This window comes from Coregonus lavaretus (assembly GCF_964263955.1).
Source record: "Coregonus lavaretus genome assembly, chromosome: 6".
Taxonomy (NCBI): domain Eukaryota; kingdom Metazoa; phylum Chordata; class Actinopteri; order Salmoniformes; family Salmonidae; genus Coregonus; species Coregonus lavaretus.
Window position 1 is genome coordinate 12,818,319 of NC_139993.1, and position 16,462 is coordinate 12,834,780.

Genomic DNA, 16,462 nt, shown 5'->3' on the forward strand with positions numbered 1-16,462 from the left:
AGTTAGTGAATACATATTTTTTTTATACTGGCCCCCCGTGGGAATCGAACCCACAACCCTGGCGTTGCAAACGCCATGCTCTATCAACTGAGCTACATCCCTGCCGGCCATTCCCTACCCTGGACGACGCTTGGCCAATTGTGCGCCGCCCATGAGTCTCCCGGTCGCGGCCGGCTGCGACAGAGCCTGGATTCGAACCAGGATCTAGTGGCACAGTTAGCACTGCGATGCAGTGCCTTAGACCACTGCGCCACTCAGGAGATGCGCCACTTTGGAGATTTGGAGACACCATCCAAAGTGTAATTAATAACTTTACCAATGCTCAAAGGGATATTCAATGTCTGCTTTTTTTATTCCCACCCTTCTTCGCGAGGCATTGGAAAACCTCTCTGGTCTTTGGTTGTATCTGTGTTCGAAATTCACTGCTCGACTGAGGGACTTTACAGATAATTGTATGTGTGGGGTACAGAGATGAGGTAGTCATTTAAAAATAATGTTAAACACTATTATTGCACACAGTGAGTCCATGCAACTAATTATGTGACTTGTTAAGTAGGTGTTTACTCCTGAACGTATTTAGGCTTGCCATAACAAAGGGGCAATACTTATTGACCCAAAACATTTTTGCTATTTATTTTTTATTAATTTGCAAACATTTTGAAAAACATAATTCCGCTTTTACATTATGTATGGGGTATAGTGTGTAGGCCATAGACACAAAATCTAAATTTAATCAATTTAAAATTCTGGCAGTAACACAAATTATGTGGTAAAAGTCGAGGGATGTGAATACTTTCTGAAGGCACTGTATGACAGTTATTTGAAAATCCCAACATATTTATTTGATGGCTGCCAAATATTTGAAGAACCAAAAACTACAACAGCTATTTGAATTAGTATAAATATATACTGAACAAAAATATAAACACAACATGTAAAGTGTTGGTCCCATGTTTCATGAGCTGAATTAAAACATCCAATACATTTTCCATATGCACAAAATACTTATTTCTCTCAAATTTTGTGAATTTATTTGAATTGACTGATTTCCTTATATGAACTGTAACTCAGTCAAATCTTTGAAATTGTTGCGTTTATATTTGTGTTCAGTGTATGATCATTATTAACACATGGTTTGGAGGGCTCTCAGATATGAATTTTAATATATCACCTAGAAATAAATACGAGGGACATAGAATCATCTCAACATTAGAGTAGACCACTTTTGCATTTTCTAAATGACTAACAAATATATTTTCATAATGAGTGAGACATAAGGTAATATAGTAACACTTGACATCAAGTTCTTATACATGTGTAGTTACTTTGATTATTACAATAGCAACATTGGTGTTACGTAGGACTTTGGAAATTGTTTTATAAGTGCATAATAGAGTAATACCATAGTTATAAAAACTCTCAGCTCATTGCTATGCAATTATCAAAGTGTTATTTAACAACATGCTAATAAAATGTTGCTCCAAAAGTAATTTGTTTTATTACACAGGCATAAAAACAGTTTAATGTTAACAAAATCTGGCTATTAAATGTCAAAAGGGGAAACGATGTAAGAACTGCCTTCTTGAATCAACTACAGCCAAGGTAGGTTGAAAATCATGTTAGTTTATATTCTGTGTAAACTGTCCCTTTAAAGATGGTTATAGTGTGTTTGAAACAAGCACACTTACCCTCAGATGGAAAAAGGGGTTCAAAATAGTTTTTGCTAAGCATCCAACTTGCTGTTTGCAAATGGCTTTGAATGTCTCTGCAGTATTTTCAGGTATCATAAAATCAATTGCGGCTTTCGACTTTTTCAGTGGCATGTTGATAGTCATACAGTAGTTGAGCGTCACAACTTGTTTATACTTATCAGTACAAAATTGGTTTGACTTGATTATCTACACCTGGGGCAATGGACATTCAGGAGAATGTACATTTAGAGAAGTTTCAGATATAAATGTATTGTGTAGATCAAATATGATCTGCTGTCGGATAGATTGGAATAGTATAAGAAATTGTATGTGCTCTATTCATATATTTCTATCTGCAACATGCAGTTCTAGATACAGCTGTGCCATTAGTTGAAGGCACCCAATCCAATAGTTTTTGAAAAGAAGTCACTTCCTGAGGTGTATAAAAACAAAAAAGTAGTTGCTTTCTCAGATCTGTATTCACGTAGTTTTAAAAACTAAGTTACTTTCTGAGATCTGTATTCAAATAGTTTAGAAAAATTAACTATTTTGGGGTATCTGTATTCAAATATTTGCAGTCACCTCCAAACAAACTATTTGTTCCTCCCAACAACATTTTGACTTTCCACAAAGCATAGTTAAAACTAGTTATACCAGGTCTGCACATGACTTGGTCTCAGTCTGGGCTTTTGGTCGTTTAAAATGAAAAAAAACATGTACCCCCTACCCCTTTCACCAAAAATAAGGTCACAAAGTTTAAAAAGAAGGTTATTGTCTCTGTGTAAATGGGGCTCAATTTATACTCCAAAAGTTAACCCACTTCTCCTGCCCTTACCCCGCCTAGGGACGAGGAGATCCGGGAGAAGTGTGGTGAGGACGCCGTGCACTACCTTTCATTCCAGCGCCACATCATCGGCCAGCTGGTGGTTGTTGGGGTTCTGTCTGTGGGCATCGTCCTGCCAGTCAACTTTTCTGGAGACCTTTTGGGTGAGTGTGCCAGATTTCCCTTCATTTCTATTAATGAGATTTACCTCTTGTTTACCTTATAAATCCATTATTAATGAGATCACCTTAAGCTAAAGACACACTACATAGTTTTTGTTGTCATGTGAGACTTTGTATATAAATGATGTGACTTCAATTTTTTTTTTACAATGGAACAATATGAAGGGAGTCGTATTCCATCAGATTTGCACATAGAAGTAGCATATCTGCTCTCCATTGTACAGTTAGTTTACAAAATCTCCTATGACAACAAAATCACAAATGGATCAATGAGTCCTTGTTTTGGGGTTATGATATGCCAAAATGGCCCATTTAAGGCATTTGCAGTGCCTTCAAAAAGTATTCATACCACTTGACTTATTTCACATTTTGTTGTGTTACAACATGAATTCAAAATGGAATCCAATCTACACACAATACCCCATAATGAAAAAGTGAAAACATATTTGTAGAATGTATTGAAAATTAAATACAGAAGTATTCACACCCCTCAGTCAATACATGTTAGAATCACATTTGGCAGCCATTACAGCTGTGAGTCTTTCTGGGTATGTATCTAAGAGGTTTGCACACTTGTATTGAACAATATTTGCAAATTATTCTTTTTTTAAATTCTTCAAGCTCTGTCAAGTTGATTGTTGATCATTGCTAGACAGCCATTTTCAAGTCTTGCAATAGATTTTCAAGCCAATTTAAGTCAAAACTGAAACTAGGCCACTCAGGAACATTCAACATCATCTTGGTAACTAATTCCATTATATATTTGGCCTTGTGCTTTAGGTTATTGTCCTAATGTAAGGTGAATTTGTCTCCCAGTGTCTGTTGGAAAGCACTGAACCAGGTTTTCCTTTAGGATTTTATCGGTGCTTAGCTCTATTCCGCTTATTTTTATCCTAAAAACTCCCTAGTCCTCGCTGATGACAAGCATACCCATAACATGATTCAGCCACCACTATGCTTGAAAATATGAAGAGTGGGACTCAGTGATGTGTTGTATAGAATTTGCCCCAAACATAACACTTTCTATTCAGGATATAAAGTTATTTTTAAAATTGTTGTTTTACTTTGACCCCTTTTTCTCCCTAATTTTGTGGTATCCAATTGGTAGTTACAGTCTTGTCTCATCGCTGCAACTCCCCTACGGACTCAGGAGAGGTGAAGGTTGAGAGCCATGCGTCCCCCGAAACACGACCCTGCTTCTTGACACACTGCTCGCTTAACCCGGAAGCCAGCTGCTCCAATGTGTCAGAGGAAACACCGTACAACTGACAATCGAAGTCAGCTTGCAGGCGCCCGGGCCGCCCCAAGGAGTCGCTAGAGCACGATGAGAAATCCCGGCCGGCCAAACCCGGATGACGCTGGGCCAATTGTGCGCCACCTCATGGGTCTCCAGGTCACGGCCGGCTGTGACACAGCCTGGGATCGAACCCGAGGCTGTAGTGACACCTCAGCACTGCAAAAGTTCATTTCTTTGCCACATTTTTTGCAGTTTTACTTTAGTGCCTTATTGCAAACAAGGTGCGTGTTTTGGAATATTTTTATTCTGAACAGGCTTCCCTCTTGTCATCACTACCGAGTTCTAAACTGCCTCTGGAAGCAACATCAGTACAATAACTGTTCGTCGGGAGCTTCAGGAAATGGGTTTCCATGGCCGAGCAGCCGCACACAAGCCTAAGATCACCATGCGCAATGCCAAGCGTCGGCTGGAGTTGTGTAAAGCTCACCGCCATTGGACTCTGGAGCAGTGGAAACGCGTTCTCTGGAGTGATGAATCACGCTTCACTATCTGGCAGTCCGACGGACGAATCTGGGTTTGGCGGATGCCAGGAGAACGCTACCTACCCCAATGCATAGTGCCAACTGTAAAGTTTGGTGGAGAAGGAATAACAGTCTGGGGCTGTTTTTCATGGTTCGGGCTAGGCCCCTTAGTTCTAGTGAAGGGAAATCTTTAACGCTACAGCATACAATGACATTCTAGACGATTCTGTGCTTCCAACTTTGTGGCAACAGTTTGGGGAAGGCCCTTTCCTGTTTCAGCATGACAATGCCCCAGTGCACAAAGCGAGGTCCATACAGAAATGGTTTGTTGAAATCGGTGTGGAAGAACTTGACTGGCCTGCACAGAGCCCTGACCTCAACCCCATCTAACACCTTTGGAATGAATTGGAAGACCGACTGCCAGCCAGGCCTAATCGCCCAACATCAGTGCCCGACCTCACTAATGCTCTTGTGGCTGAATGGAAGCAAGTCCCCGCAGCAATGTTCCAACGTCTAGTGGAAAGACTTCCCAGAAGAGTGGAGGCTGTTATAGCAGCAAAGGGGGAACAACTCCATGTTAATGTCCATTTTGGAATGAGATATTCGACAAGCAGGTGTCTACATATTTTTGGTCATGTAGTGTATCTCAGCTGTTAGGTTGTATTCTTCTGCAGACTACTTTATTTACGTTGACTATCATAGGTAAATTGTTACAAGAAAGTATTATTTAAATTGACCAACAGATAGCTAAATACAGATAATAGAAATACTTAAAGGAAATGTCACAAGAAAATGTCTATATACAGTGTTCTCTTTTTGTCACCAGAAAATAATGCATACAGCTTTGGGCGGACCACTATAGCAAACCTGAAGTCTGGGTTGGTACATTTTTTACAACACGCTTTTGTTATTTTGTTGGTTATTAAACCAATGGCATTATTTGAAAAGAAAGAATGATGGTAGTTACGGAAAATCCCAGCAGGCAAAACTGGTTGCAATGACTTTATTATTAAGTATTTTGGTACATCATGATCAGATGATTGGTTGTAATGTTTTAAATATTTAAAACAACCAGCAAAAACAATTTACTTATTGGTTGTCATCTGCTTATCTGACCAGATAACAACCAAAATATACTGTCTTTCCTTGACGTCTTAATGACATCATGAAAAATACATCTTCATCTTGTTGTAGTCTGACCTTCCCTGTAACTATTCCCCTGGTCATTGCTGTAAATGAGAATGTGTTCTCAGTCAACTTACCTGGTAAAATAAGGGTAAAATAAATAAATAGAAAACCAGTTTACAACTAGAAAATTATATCAATATGACATTCCAACCCAAATGTTTGCCCACTAGGATGTGTAGGTCCACAGCTATCAAGTGTTAGTGTTGACTTATCAAATCTCTTCTGCGTTTTCTCAGGACTAACCTCTTGTGGCTCCACACTTTGTTTGCATTCATATACCTGCTTCTGACTGTGTACAGCATGAGACGACACACGTCCAAGATGCATTACAAGGAGGACGACCTGGTAAAGTTGATTTATTTTATTTATCCAGCTTAGTCAAATTCAGATGAATGCAATGTCCACTTAATCAGTGGGCTACTATAGGAACATTTGGAATGTAATAGTTATGATGTACAGTAAAAAAAAAAAAAATTCAGCAGTCATAAATCAAGGCATATGCTCTTTTTCAGGTGAAACGCACTTTATTTATCAATGGGATCTCCAAATATGCCGAAGAGGTCCACATAAAACAACACTTTGAGTAAGCGTTTCTCTGGTTTCATTTATTGTCAGGCATCAGCAAGGCATTGGCTTGCACCTGCATGTGTGGTACATTATACAGTGGGGTCCGAATGTATTGACATCATTGATAAAGATGAGAAATAATGACTGTATAAAATAAATAATTCAAATACTGAGCTATATTGTATGCAAAAAAAGGGAAATTATATTTTATACTACTAAAGTTGCTCAGAAAGAGATTTTCTTTAACAAGTAACATTTTCTTTCTCAGAAAGTTAGGGGTCAAAATGATTGACACCACTAAAGACTCTTATAAATAAAGTAGTCAAAAGTTTAGTATTTGGTCCCATATTCCTAGCATGCTGTGACTACATCAAGCTTGTGACCCTACAAACTTTTTGGATGCATTTACAGTTCCTTTTGGTTGTTTCAGATTATGTTGTGCCCAATTAAATGAATGGTACAGGTGAAGTCGGAAGTTTACATACACTTAGGTTGGAGTCATTAAAACTCGTGTTTCAACCACTTTTTATTTTTAACAAACTATAGTTTTGGCAAGTCGGTTAGGACATCTACTTTGTGCATGACACAAGGAATTTTTCCAACAATTGTTTACAGACAGATTATTTCACTTATAATTCACTGTATCACAATTCCAGTGGGTCAGAAGTTTACATACACTAAATTGACTGTGCCTTTTAAACAGCTTGGAAAACTCCAGAAAATGATGTCATGGCTTTAGAAGCTTCTGATAGGCTAATTGACATCATTTGAGTAAATTTGAGGTGTACCTGTGGATGTATTTCAAGGCCTACCTTCAAACTCAGTGCCTCTTTGCTTGACATCATGGGAAAATCAAAAGAAATCAGGCAAGACCTCAGAAAAATAATTGTAGACCTCCACAAGTCTGGTTCATCCTTGGGAGCAATTTCCAAATGCCTGAAGGTACCACGTTTATCTGCACAAACAATAGTACACAAGTATAAACACCATGGGACCACGCAGCCGTCATACCGCTCAGGAAGGAGACGTGTTCTGTCTCCTAGAGATGAATGTACTTTGGTGCGAAAAGTTCAAATCAATCCCAGAACAACAGCAAATGACCTTCAAATCAAATCAAATTGTGTTGGTCACATGTGCCGAATACAACAGGTGCAGACATTACAGTGAAATGCTTACTTACAGCCCTTAACCAACAGTGCATTTATTTTAAACAAAAAAAAGTAAAAATAAAACAACAACAAAAAAAAGTGTTGAGAAAAAAAAAGAGCAGAAGTAAAATAAAGTGACAGTAGGGAGGCTGTATATATACAGTGGGGTACCGTTGCAGAGTCAATGTGCGGGGGCACCGGCTAGTTGAGGTAGTTGAGGTAATATGTACATGTGGGTAGAGTTAAAGTGACTATGCATAAATACTTAACAGAGTAGCAGCAGCGTAGAAAGGATGGGGTGGGGGGGCAGTGCAAATAGTCCGGGTAGCCATGATTAGCTGTTCAGGAGTCTTATGGCTTGGGGGTAGAAGCTGTTGAGAAGTCTTTTGGACCTAGACTTGGCACTCCGGTACCGCTTGCCGTGCGGTAGCAGAGAGAACAGTCTATGACTAGGGTGGCTGGAGTCTTTGACAATTTTGAGGGCCTTCCTCTGACACCGCCTGGTATAGAGGTCCTGGATGGCAGGAAGCTTTGCCCCAGTGATGTACTGGGCCGTACGCACTTCCCTCTGTAGTGCCTTGCAGTCGGAGGCCAAGCAGTTGCCATACCAGGCGGTGATGCAACCAGTCAGGATGCTCTCGATGGTGCAGCTGTAGAATTTTTTGAGGATCTGAGGACCCATGCCAAATCTTTTCAGTCTCCTTAGGGGGAATAGGCTTTGTCGTGCCCTCTTCACGACTGTCTTGGTGTGTTTGGACCATGATAGTTTGTTGGTGATGTGGACACCAAGGAACTTGAAGCTCTCAACTTGTTCCACTACAGCCCCGTCGATGAGAATGGGGGCATGCTCAGTCCTCTTTTTTTTCCCTGTAGTCCACAATCATCTCCTTTGTCTTGGTCACGTTGAGGGAGAGGTTGTTGTCCTGGCACCACACGGCCAGATCTCTGACCTCCTCCCTATAGGCTGTCTCATCGTTGTCGGTGATCAGGCCTACCACTGTTGTGTCGTCGGCAAACTTAATGATGGTGTTGGAGTCGTGCCTGGCCATGCAGTCATGGGTGAACAGAGAGTACAGGAGGGGACTGAGCACGCACCCCTGAGGGGCCCCCGTGTTGAGGATCAGTGTGGCAGATGTGTTGTTACCTACCCTTACCACCTGGGGGCGGCCTGTCAGGAAGTCCAGGATCCAGTTGCAGAGGGAGGTGTTTAGTCCCAGGATCCTTAGCTTAGTGATGAGCTTAGAGTGCACTATGGTGTTGAATGCTGAGCTGTAGTCAATGAATAGCATTCTCACGTAGGTGTTCCTCTTGTCCAGGTGGGAAAGGGCAGTGTGGAGTGCAATAGAGATTGCATCATCTGTGGATCTGTTGGGGCGGTATGCAAATTTGTAGAGTTGTGAAGATGCTGGAGGAAACAGGTACAAAAGGATCTATATCCATAGTAAAACGAGCCCCATATTGACATAACCTGAAAGGCCACTCAGCAAGGAAGAAGCCACTGCTCCAAAACGGCCATAAAAATGCCAGACTACGGTTTGCAACTGCACATTGGGACAAAGATTGTACTTTTTGGAGAAATGTCCTCCGGTCTGATGAAACAAAAATAGAACTGTTTGGCCATAATGACCATCGTTATGTTTGGAGGAAAAGGGGGATGGCTTGCAAGCCGAAGAACACCATCCCAACCGTGAAGCACGGGGGTGGCAGCATCATGCTGTGGGGGTGCTTTGCTGCAGGAGGGATTGGTGCACTTCACAAAGTAGATGGCATCATGAGGAAGGAAAATTGAGGATATATTGAAGCAACATCTCAAGACATCAGTCAAGAAGTTAAAGGTTGCTCGCAAATGGGTCTTCCAAATGGACAATGACCCCAAGCAGACTTCCAAAGTTGTGGTAAAATGGCTTAAGGACAACAAAGTCAAGGTATTGGAATGGCCATCACAAAGCCCTGACCTCAATCCTATAGAACATTTGTGGGCAGAACTGAAAAAGCGTGTGCGAGCAAGGAGGCCTACAAACCTGACTCAGTTACACCAGCTCTGTCAGTAGGAATGGGCCAAAATTCACCCAACTTATTGTGGGAAGCTTGTGGAAGGCTACCTGAAATGTTTGACCCATGTTAAACAATTTAAAGGCAATGCTACCAAATACTAATTGAGTGTATGTAAACTTCTGACCCACTGGGAATGTGATGAAAGAAATAAAAGCTGAAATAAATCATTCTCTCTACTATTATTCTGACATTTCACATTCTTAAAATAAAGTGGTGATCCTAACTGACATAAGATTACTAGGATTAAATGTCAGGAATTGTGAAAAACTGAGTTTAAATGTATTTGGCTAAGGTGTATGTAAACTTCCGACTTCAACTGTAAGTAATGTATTGTCATTTTGGAGTCACTTTTATTTTAAATAAGAAAATAATAATGTGTTTTTAAACACTTTCTAAATATATGTTTCTAAACATGACCAATAACAGGGGAGGTTAGCATGTCTTGGGGGTATGATTTCTCACTCATCATTATTCACGATTAATTCAGGATTATCTGTAATCATGGGAGCTTCCACATTAATGTAGAAGTGTTTAGGAAAATATTATATTCTTATTTATAATAAAAGTGACTCCAAAATGACACAATACATTGTTTACCATTAATTTATATTGGGCTAAAATAATCTTAAACACACCCAAAACGAACTGTAAATGCATCCAACAAGTTTGTAGAGTCACATGCTTGATGTAGTCATTTCATGCTAGGAATAAGGGAACAAATACTACACTTTTTACTACTTTATTTATAAGAATATTTAGGGGTGTCAATCATTTTGACCCTTACCTTTTTGAGAGAAAATAATATTACTTGTTAAACAAAATATCTTTCTATGAGCAATTGTATTGTTATAAAACAAAAAATTATTGTTGTCTATCAACAATGACAAGCCACCGGGGTCTGACAACTTGGATGGAAAATTACTGAGGATAATAGTGGATGATATCGGCAGTCCTATTTGCCATATCTTCAGTCTAAGCCTACTTGAAAGTGTGTGCCTTCAGGCCTGGAGGGAAGCAAAAGCAATTCCGCTACCCAAGAATAGTAAAGCCCCCTTTACTGGCTCAAATAGCCGACCCATTAGCCTGTTACCAACCTTTAGTAAACTTTTGGAAAAAATTGTGTTTGACCAGATACAATGCTATTTTACTTTAAGCAAATTTACCACAGACTTTCAGCACGCTTAAAGGGAAGGACATTCAACAAGTACGGCACTTACACAAATGACTGGTGATTGGCTGAGAGAAATTTATGATAAAGAGATTGTGGGAGCTGTTTTGTTAGACTTCAGTACGGCTTTTGACATTATCGATCATAGTCTGCTGATGGAAAAACGTATGTTTTATGGCTTTACACCCCTGCTATATTGTGGAGAAAGAACCTGTCTAACAAAACACAGAGGGTGTTCTTTAATGGAAGCCTCTCCAACATAATCCAGGTAGAATCAGGAATTCCCCAGGGCAGCTGGCTGCAATGACGGCAACACTTAACAAACTGCAGTTCGTTTCAGAATGGGTGGCAAGGAGTAAGTTAGTCCTAAATATTTTAAAAATGAAAAGCATTGTATTTGGGACAAATCATTCACTAAACCATGAACCTCAACTAAATCTTGTAATAAATCATGTTTAAATTGAGCAAGTTGAGGTGACTAAACTGCTGTAGTAACCCTGGATTGTAAACTGTCATGGTCAAAACATGTTGATACAACAGTAGCTAAGATGCGGAGAAGTCTGTCCATAATAAAGCGCTACTCTGCCTTTTTAACAACACTATCAACAAGGCAGGTCTTACAGGCTCTAGTTTTGTCGCACTGGGACTACTGTTCAGTTGTGTGGTCAGGTGCCACAAAGAGAGACCTCAGAAAATTACAATTGGCTCAACAGGGCAGCACGGCTAGCCCTTAAATGTACACGGAGGGCTAACATTAATGATATACATGTAAATCTCTCATGGCTCAAAGTGGAAGAGAGATTGACTTCATCACTACTTGTTTTTGTAAGAAGTGTTGTCATGCTGAATGCACAGAGGTGTCTGTTTAAACTACTAGCACACAGTTCGGACACCCATGCATACCCCACAAGACATGCCACCAAAGGTCTCTTCACAATCCCCAAGTCAAGAACAGACTATGGGAGGCGCGCAGTACTACATAGAGCCATGGCTACATGGAACTCTATTCCACATCAGGTAACGGATGCAAGCAGTAGAATCAGATTTTAAAATACACCTTATGGACAGCAGGGACTGTGAAGAGACACACACACACACACACACACACACACAGGCACAGACACACATACACATAAGACACACACTCTACACACACATACACATGGATGTTGTATTGTAAATATGTGATAGTGGAGTAGTGGCCTGAGGGAACAAACTAAATGTATTGGGTAAAGTGTTATGAAATGTAATGTCATGTAATATTTTAAATGGTATATAACTGCCTTAACTTTGCTGGACCCCAGGAAGAGTAGCTGGTGCCTTGGCAGCAGCTAATGGGGATCCTTAATAAATCCAAACAGATAAGCATAATTAGCATAATATATAGCTCAGTATTTGATGTGTTTATTTTATACAGTCATTATTGCTCATCTTTCTCAAGGGTGTCAATTTCGGACCCCACTGTATGTGCCTTCAGAAAGTATTCATACCCCTTGACTTATTCCACATTTTGTTGTGTTAGTCTGAATTCAAAATGGATTAAAAATATTATAATCTCACTCATCCACACACAATGCCCCATAATGACAAAGTGAGAACATGTTTTTAGAAAGTTTTGCAAATGTATTGAAAATGAAATACAGAAATATCTAATTTACATAAGTATTCACACCCATTTGCTAGGACACTCCAAATTGAGCTCAGGTGCATCCAATTTCCTTGGTCATCCTTGAGCTGTTACTACAACCTGATTGGTGTCCACCTGTGGCCGATTCAATTGTTTGGACATAATTTAGAAAGAAACACTCCTGTCTATATAAGGTCCCAAGGAACTGCCCGTAGATATCCGAGATTGAATTGTGATTAGGTATACAGTATATCTGGGGAAGGTGTCGTGGAAATTCACCACTAAGGACTCAAAGTTAATGAACATATCTTTATTATCACGGCCGGAGAGGTTACAACAAACGTAATACTCAAAGTACAAGTCTGTCAGAAGCTCTGAAGGGGTGCTCTCCCTTCAGCACTCTTTATACTCATGCACAAACTAGGCGTCTCTGCTCTCAGGGTGCAATAGGCTGATCATGACCTTGCACACACAGTTTCTAGGTGTTGGGCCAAAGTAGCAATATGTTCCCTTATTTCTGTTCTTCTATCAGTCCCTTCCCTGAGAGCAGTCACAGAACATCCTAACACAATAACAAGAAACAATACGCTACATGTAGTCACGCATTTGCAGAGACACAAAGGACACAAAAAATGTCCACTACAAAAGATACAAAACAATTTCTAGATTGTTGAAAGTTTCCAAGAGCACAGTGGTCTCCATCATTGGTAAATTGAAAAAATATGGAACTACCCAGCTGGTTGTCCATAAGCATAAGGCAAAATATTATGTGGTCTGATGAGACCAAAATTAAACTATGTCTGGAGAAAACCTGGCACAGCTAATCACCTGTCTAACACCATCCCTACTGTGAAGCATGGTGGTGGCAGCAGCATGCTATAGGGATGCTTTTCAGCGGCAGGGACTGGGAGACTGGTAAGGATAGAGGGAACAATGAATGGAACCAAATACAGGCAAATCCTTGATGAGAACCTGTTTCACAGTGCAAACAACCTTAAACTGGTGCAAATATTTACATTCCAACAGGACAATGACCCCAAGCATACAGCCAAAGCAATGCTGGAATGGCTTTTGAACAAGAATGTGAAAGTCCTTGAGTGGCCCAGGCGAAGCCCAGACTTGAATACTATTGAAAATCTGTGGAAATACTTGAAGATTACTGTTCAATGCCGCTCCCCATCTAATTCAACAGAGCTTGAGAAAATCTACAAGGAAGAATGGGAGAAAATCCCCAAATCCAGATGTGCAAAGCTGATACAAGACGACTCAAAGCTGTAATCGCGGCCAAAGGTGCTTCTACAAAGTATTGACTCAGGGGTGTGAATACTTACAGTACCAGTGAAAAGTTTGGACACACCTACTGAAGAACTTTGAACGTTTCTTAAAGTGCAGTCGCAAAGATCATCAAGCGCTATGATGAAACTGGCTCTCATGAGGTCCTCCACAGGAAAGGAAGATTGCTGCAAAGAAACCACTTCTAAAGGATACCAATAAGAAGAGACTTGCTTGGGCCAAGAAACCCGAGCAATGGACATTAGACCGGTGGAAATCTGTCCTTTGGTCTGATGAGTCCAAATTTGAGATTTTTGGTTCCAACCGCCGTGTCTTTGTGAGACGCAGAGTAGGTGAACGGATTATCTCTGCAAGTGTGGTTCCCACAGTGAAGCTTGGAGGAGGAGGTGTGATGGGGGGGGGGGTGCTTTGCTGGTCAGTGATTTATTTAGAATTCAAGGCACACTTAACCAGCATGGCTACCACAGCATTCTGCAGCGATACGCCATCCCATCTTGTTTGGCCTTAGTGGGACTATCATTTGTTTTTCAACAGGATAGTGACCCAACACACCTCCAGGCTGTGTAAGGACTATTTGACCAAGAAGGAGAGTGATGGAGTGCTGCATCAGATGACCTGGCCTCCACAATCACCCAACCTCAACCCAATTGAGATTGTTTGGGATGAGTTGGACCGCAGCGTGAAGGAAAAGCAGCCAACAAGTGCTCAGCATATGTGGGAACTCCTTCAAGACTGTTGGAAAAGCATTCCAGGTGAAGCTGGTTGAGAGAATGCCAAGAGTGTGTGCAAAGCTGTCATCAAGGCAAAGGGTGTATACTTTGAAGACTCTCAAATATAAAATGTATTTTGATTTGTTTAACATTTTTTTGGTTACTACATGATTCCATATGTATTATTTCATAGTTTTGATATCTTCACTGTTATTCTAAAATGTAGAAAATAGTTTAAAAAAATAAGAAAAACCCTTGAATGAGTAGGTGTGTCCAAACTTTTGACTGGTACTGTATTTATTTTTCAAAACATTTGCAAACATTTCTAAAAACATGTTTTCACTTTGTCATTATGGGTTAATGTGTATAGATAGATGGATGAGAAGAAAAAAATCTATTTAATCCATTTTTTATTCAGTTAGTAACACAACAAACTGTGGAATAAGCCAAGAGGTATGAATACTTTCTGAAGGCACTGTATGTGGGAAGTGGGTTAAGATCAGTGGTGTGAAGTACTTAAGTAAAAATACTTTAAAGTACTACTTAAGTAGTTTTTTGGAGTATATGTACTTTACTAAAAAATAAAATAAAAATAAATAAAAAATAAAAATATAAAATGTAATTAAAAAATAATAAAATGAAATAAACAAAAAATGCCATTTAGCGACTTAGTCATGCGTGCATACATTTTTTGTGTATGGGTGGTCCCGGCGATCGAACCCACTACCCTGGCGTTACAAGCGCCATGCTCTACCAATTGAGCTACAGAGGACCACTTTACTATTTTATATTTTTTACAACTTTTACTCTACTACGTTCTTAAAGAAAATAATGTACTTATTGCTCCATACATTTTCCCTGACGCCCAAAAGTACTTGTTACATTTTGAATGTTTAGCAAGACAGGAAAATGGTATAATTCACACACTTTCAAGAGAACATCCCTGGTTATCCCTACGTTTCTGATCTGGCGGACTCACTAAACACACATGCGTCATTTGTAAATGATGTCTGAGTGTTGGAGTGTTCCCCTGGCTATCCGTAAATTTTAAAAAACAAGAAAATCGTGCCGTCTGGTTTGCTTAATATAAAAATTTTTAAATGATTGATACTTTTGCTTTTGATACTTAGGTATAATTTAGTAGTTACATTTACTTTTGATAATTAAGTATATTTAAACCCAAATATTTTTAGAATTTTACACAAGTGGTAATTTGCTTGGTGACTTTCACTTTTACTTGAGTCATTTTCTATTAAGGTATCTTTACTTTTACTCAAGTATGATAATTGGGTACTTTTTCCACCACTGGTTAAGATTGCATTGTCAGCATATTGTACCAGTCAATCTCCTGTTCTGGATTAAACCCAAGCACATTGGAATACAGGCACATCTGTTTTAGGCCCAGTCAAAATAGTTGATGTCAAAGTAGAACTCTGACAGTGAATGATTGTGTAAGTTCCCCCGTTTACCTTGAAGACACCACAGATGAAATTGTTCCCCATCTGATTTATCATTCAGAAATGTTCAAATGAAATGTAAAACCAAGGTGACTCACTGATGGACAGACGTTAGTGTACTAATATTGGAGGTGTAGCTCAATTTATCCTATATACTGAACATCGGTATATATTCGGTAAAAAAATTTTGTCACTGCATTTTAAGATCACAGACTTGATCAACTCTCATTATAGTATGGTAATTGTTCTGTTTTGTTTTCTCGCCATTGTCACACAGACAAGCCTATGAGAACTGCATTGTTCTGGATGCTCGAATCTGCTACAACGTAGCCAAACTCATGTCCCTGAATGCTGAGAGGTGAGACCTTTACCTGCTGTTCACCAATTGTGTTCATTCTCACTTTCCTTTAGAATGCTTCATCACAATTTCAGCCCCCAACATATCCCCCAACATATCCAACCCCCACTACATAAAATGGCAGTGCTTGGCAAAATTGTACAGATGTAGGATTGTAGGTGAGGCCTAGCCCCCGAAGTGACTCTTTACACTGTATGCAAAGATTTCCTTTATGTTGTCTTAAGAATTCAGCCTTGTCTGTGTTGCTCTCCACATCCCCCATTCTATCACACCTCTGTGAAACAGGTTCCGTTGTCTTTATATCCTGCGGGTCTGATATCTGATTGGAAGTTAACTCAACAGTAATGCTATTGGTCAACAACTCAGATTTTGAATCCAAACAAGTCAGATTCTCTTTGTTCCTGACCTGCGTTGGTGAAATATACACTGTCGTTCTA

The 16,462-nt window shown here is 39.8% G+C and overlaps 1 protein-coding gene across 1 annotated transcript in view; it reads left to right on the plus strand.

The window, feature by feature from the left end:
* The window catches only part of LOC311131309 (CSC1-like protein 2), a 101,479-nt gene that overhangs the window by 50,543 nt on the left and 34,474 nt on the right, over positions 1 to 16,462 (plus strand). The window contains exons 7-11 of the mRNA XM_084164206.1: positions 2,536 to 2,678; positions 5,281 to 5,332; positions 5,879 to 5,987; positions 6,155 to 6,225; positions 15,945 to 16,025. Of these exons, the coding sequence (XP_084020332.1) occupies positions 2,536 to 2,678; positions 5,281 to 5,332; positions 5,879 to 5,987; positions 6,155 to 6,225; positions 15,945 to 16,025 (456 nt within the window). The remainder of the gene's footprint in view (positions 1 to 2,535; positions 2,679 to 5,280; positions 5,333 to 5,878; positions 5,988 to 6,154; positions 6,226 to 15,944; positions 16,026 to 16,462) is intronic.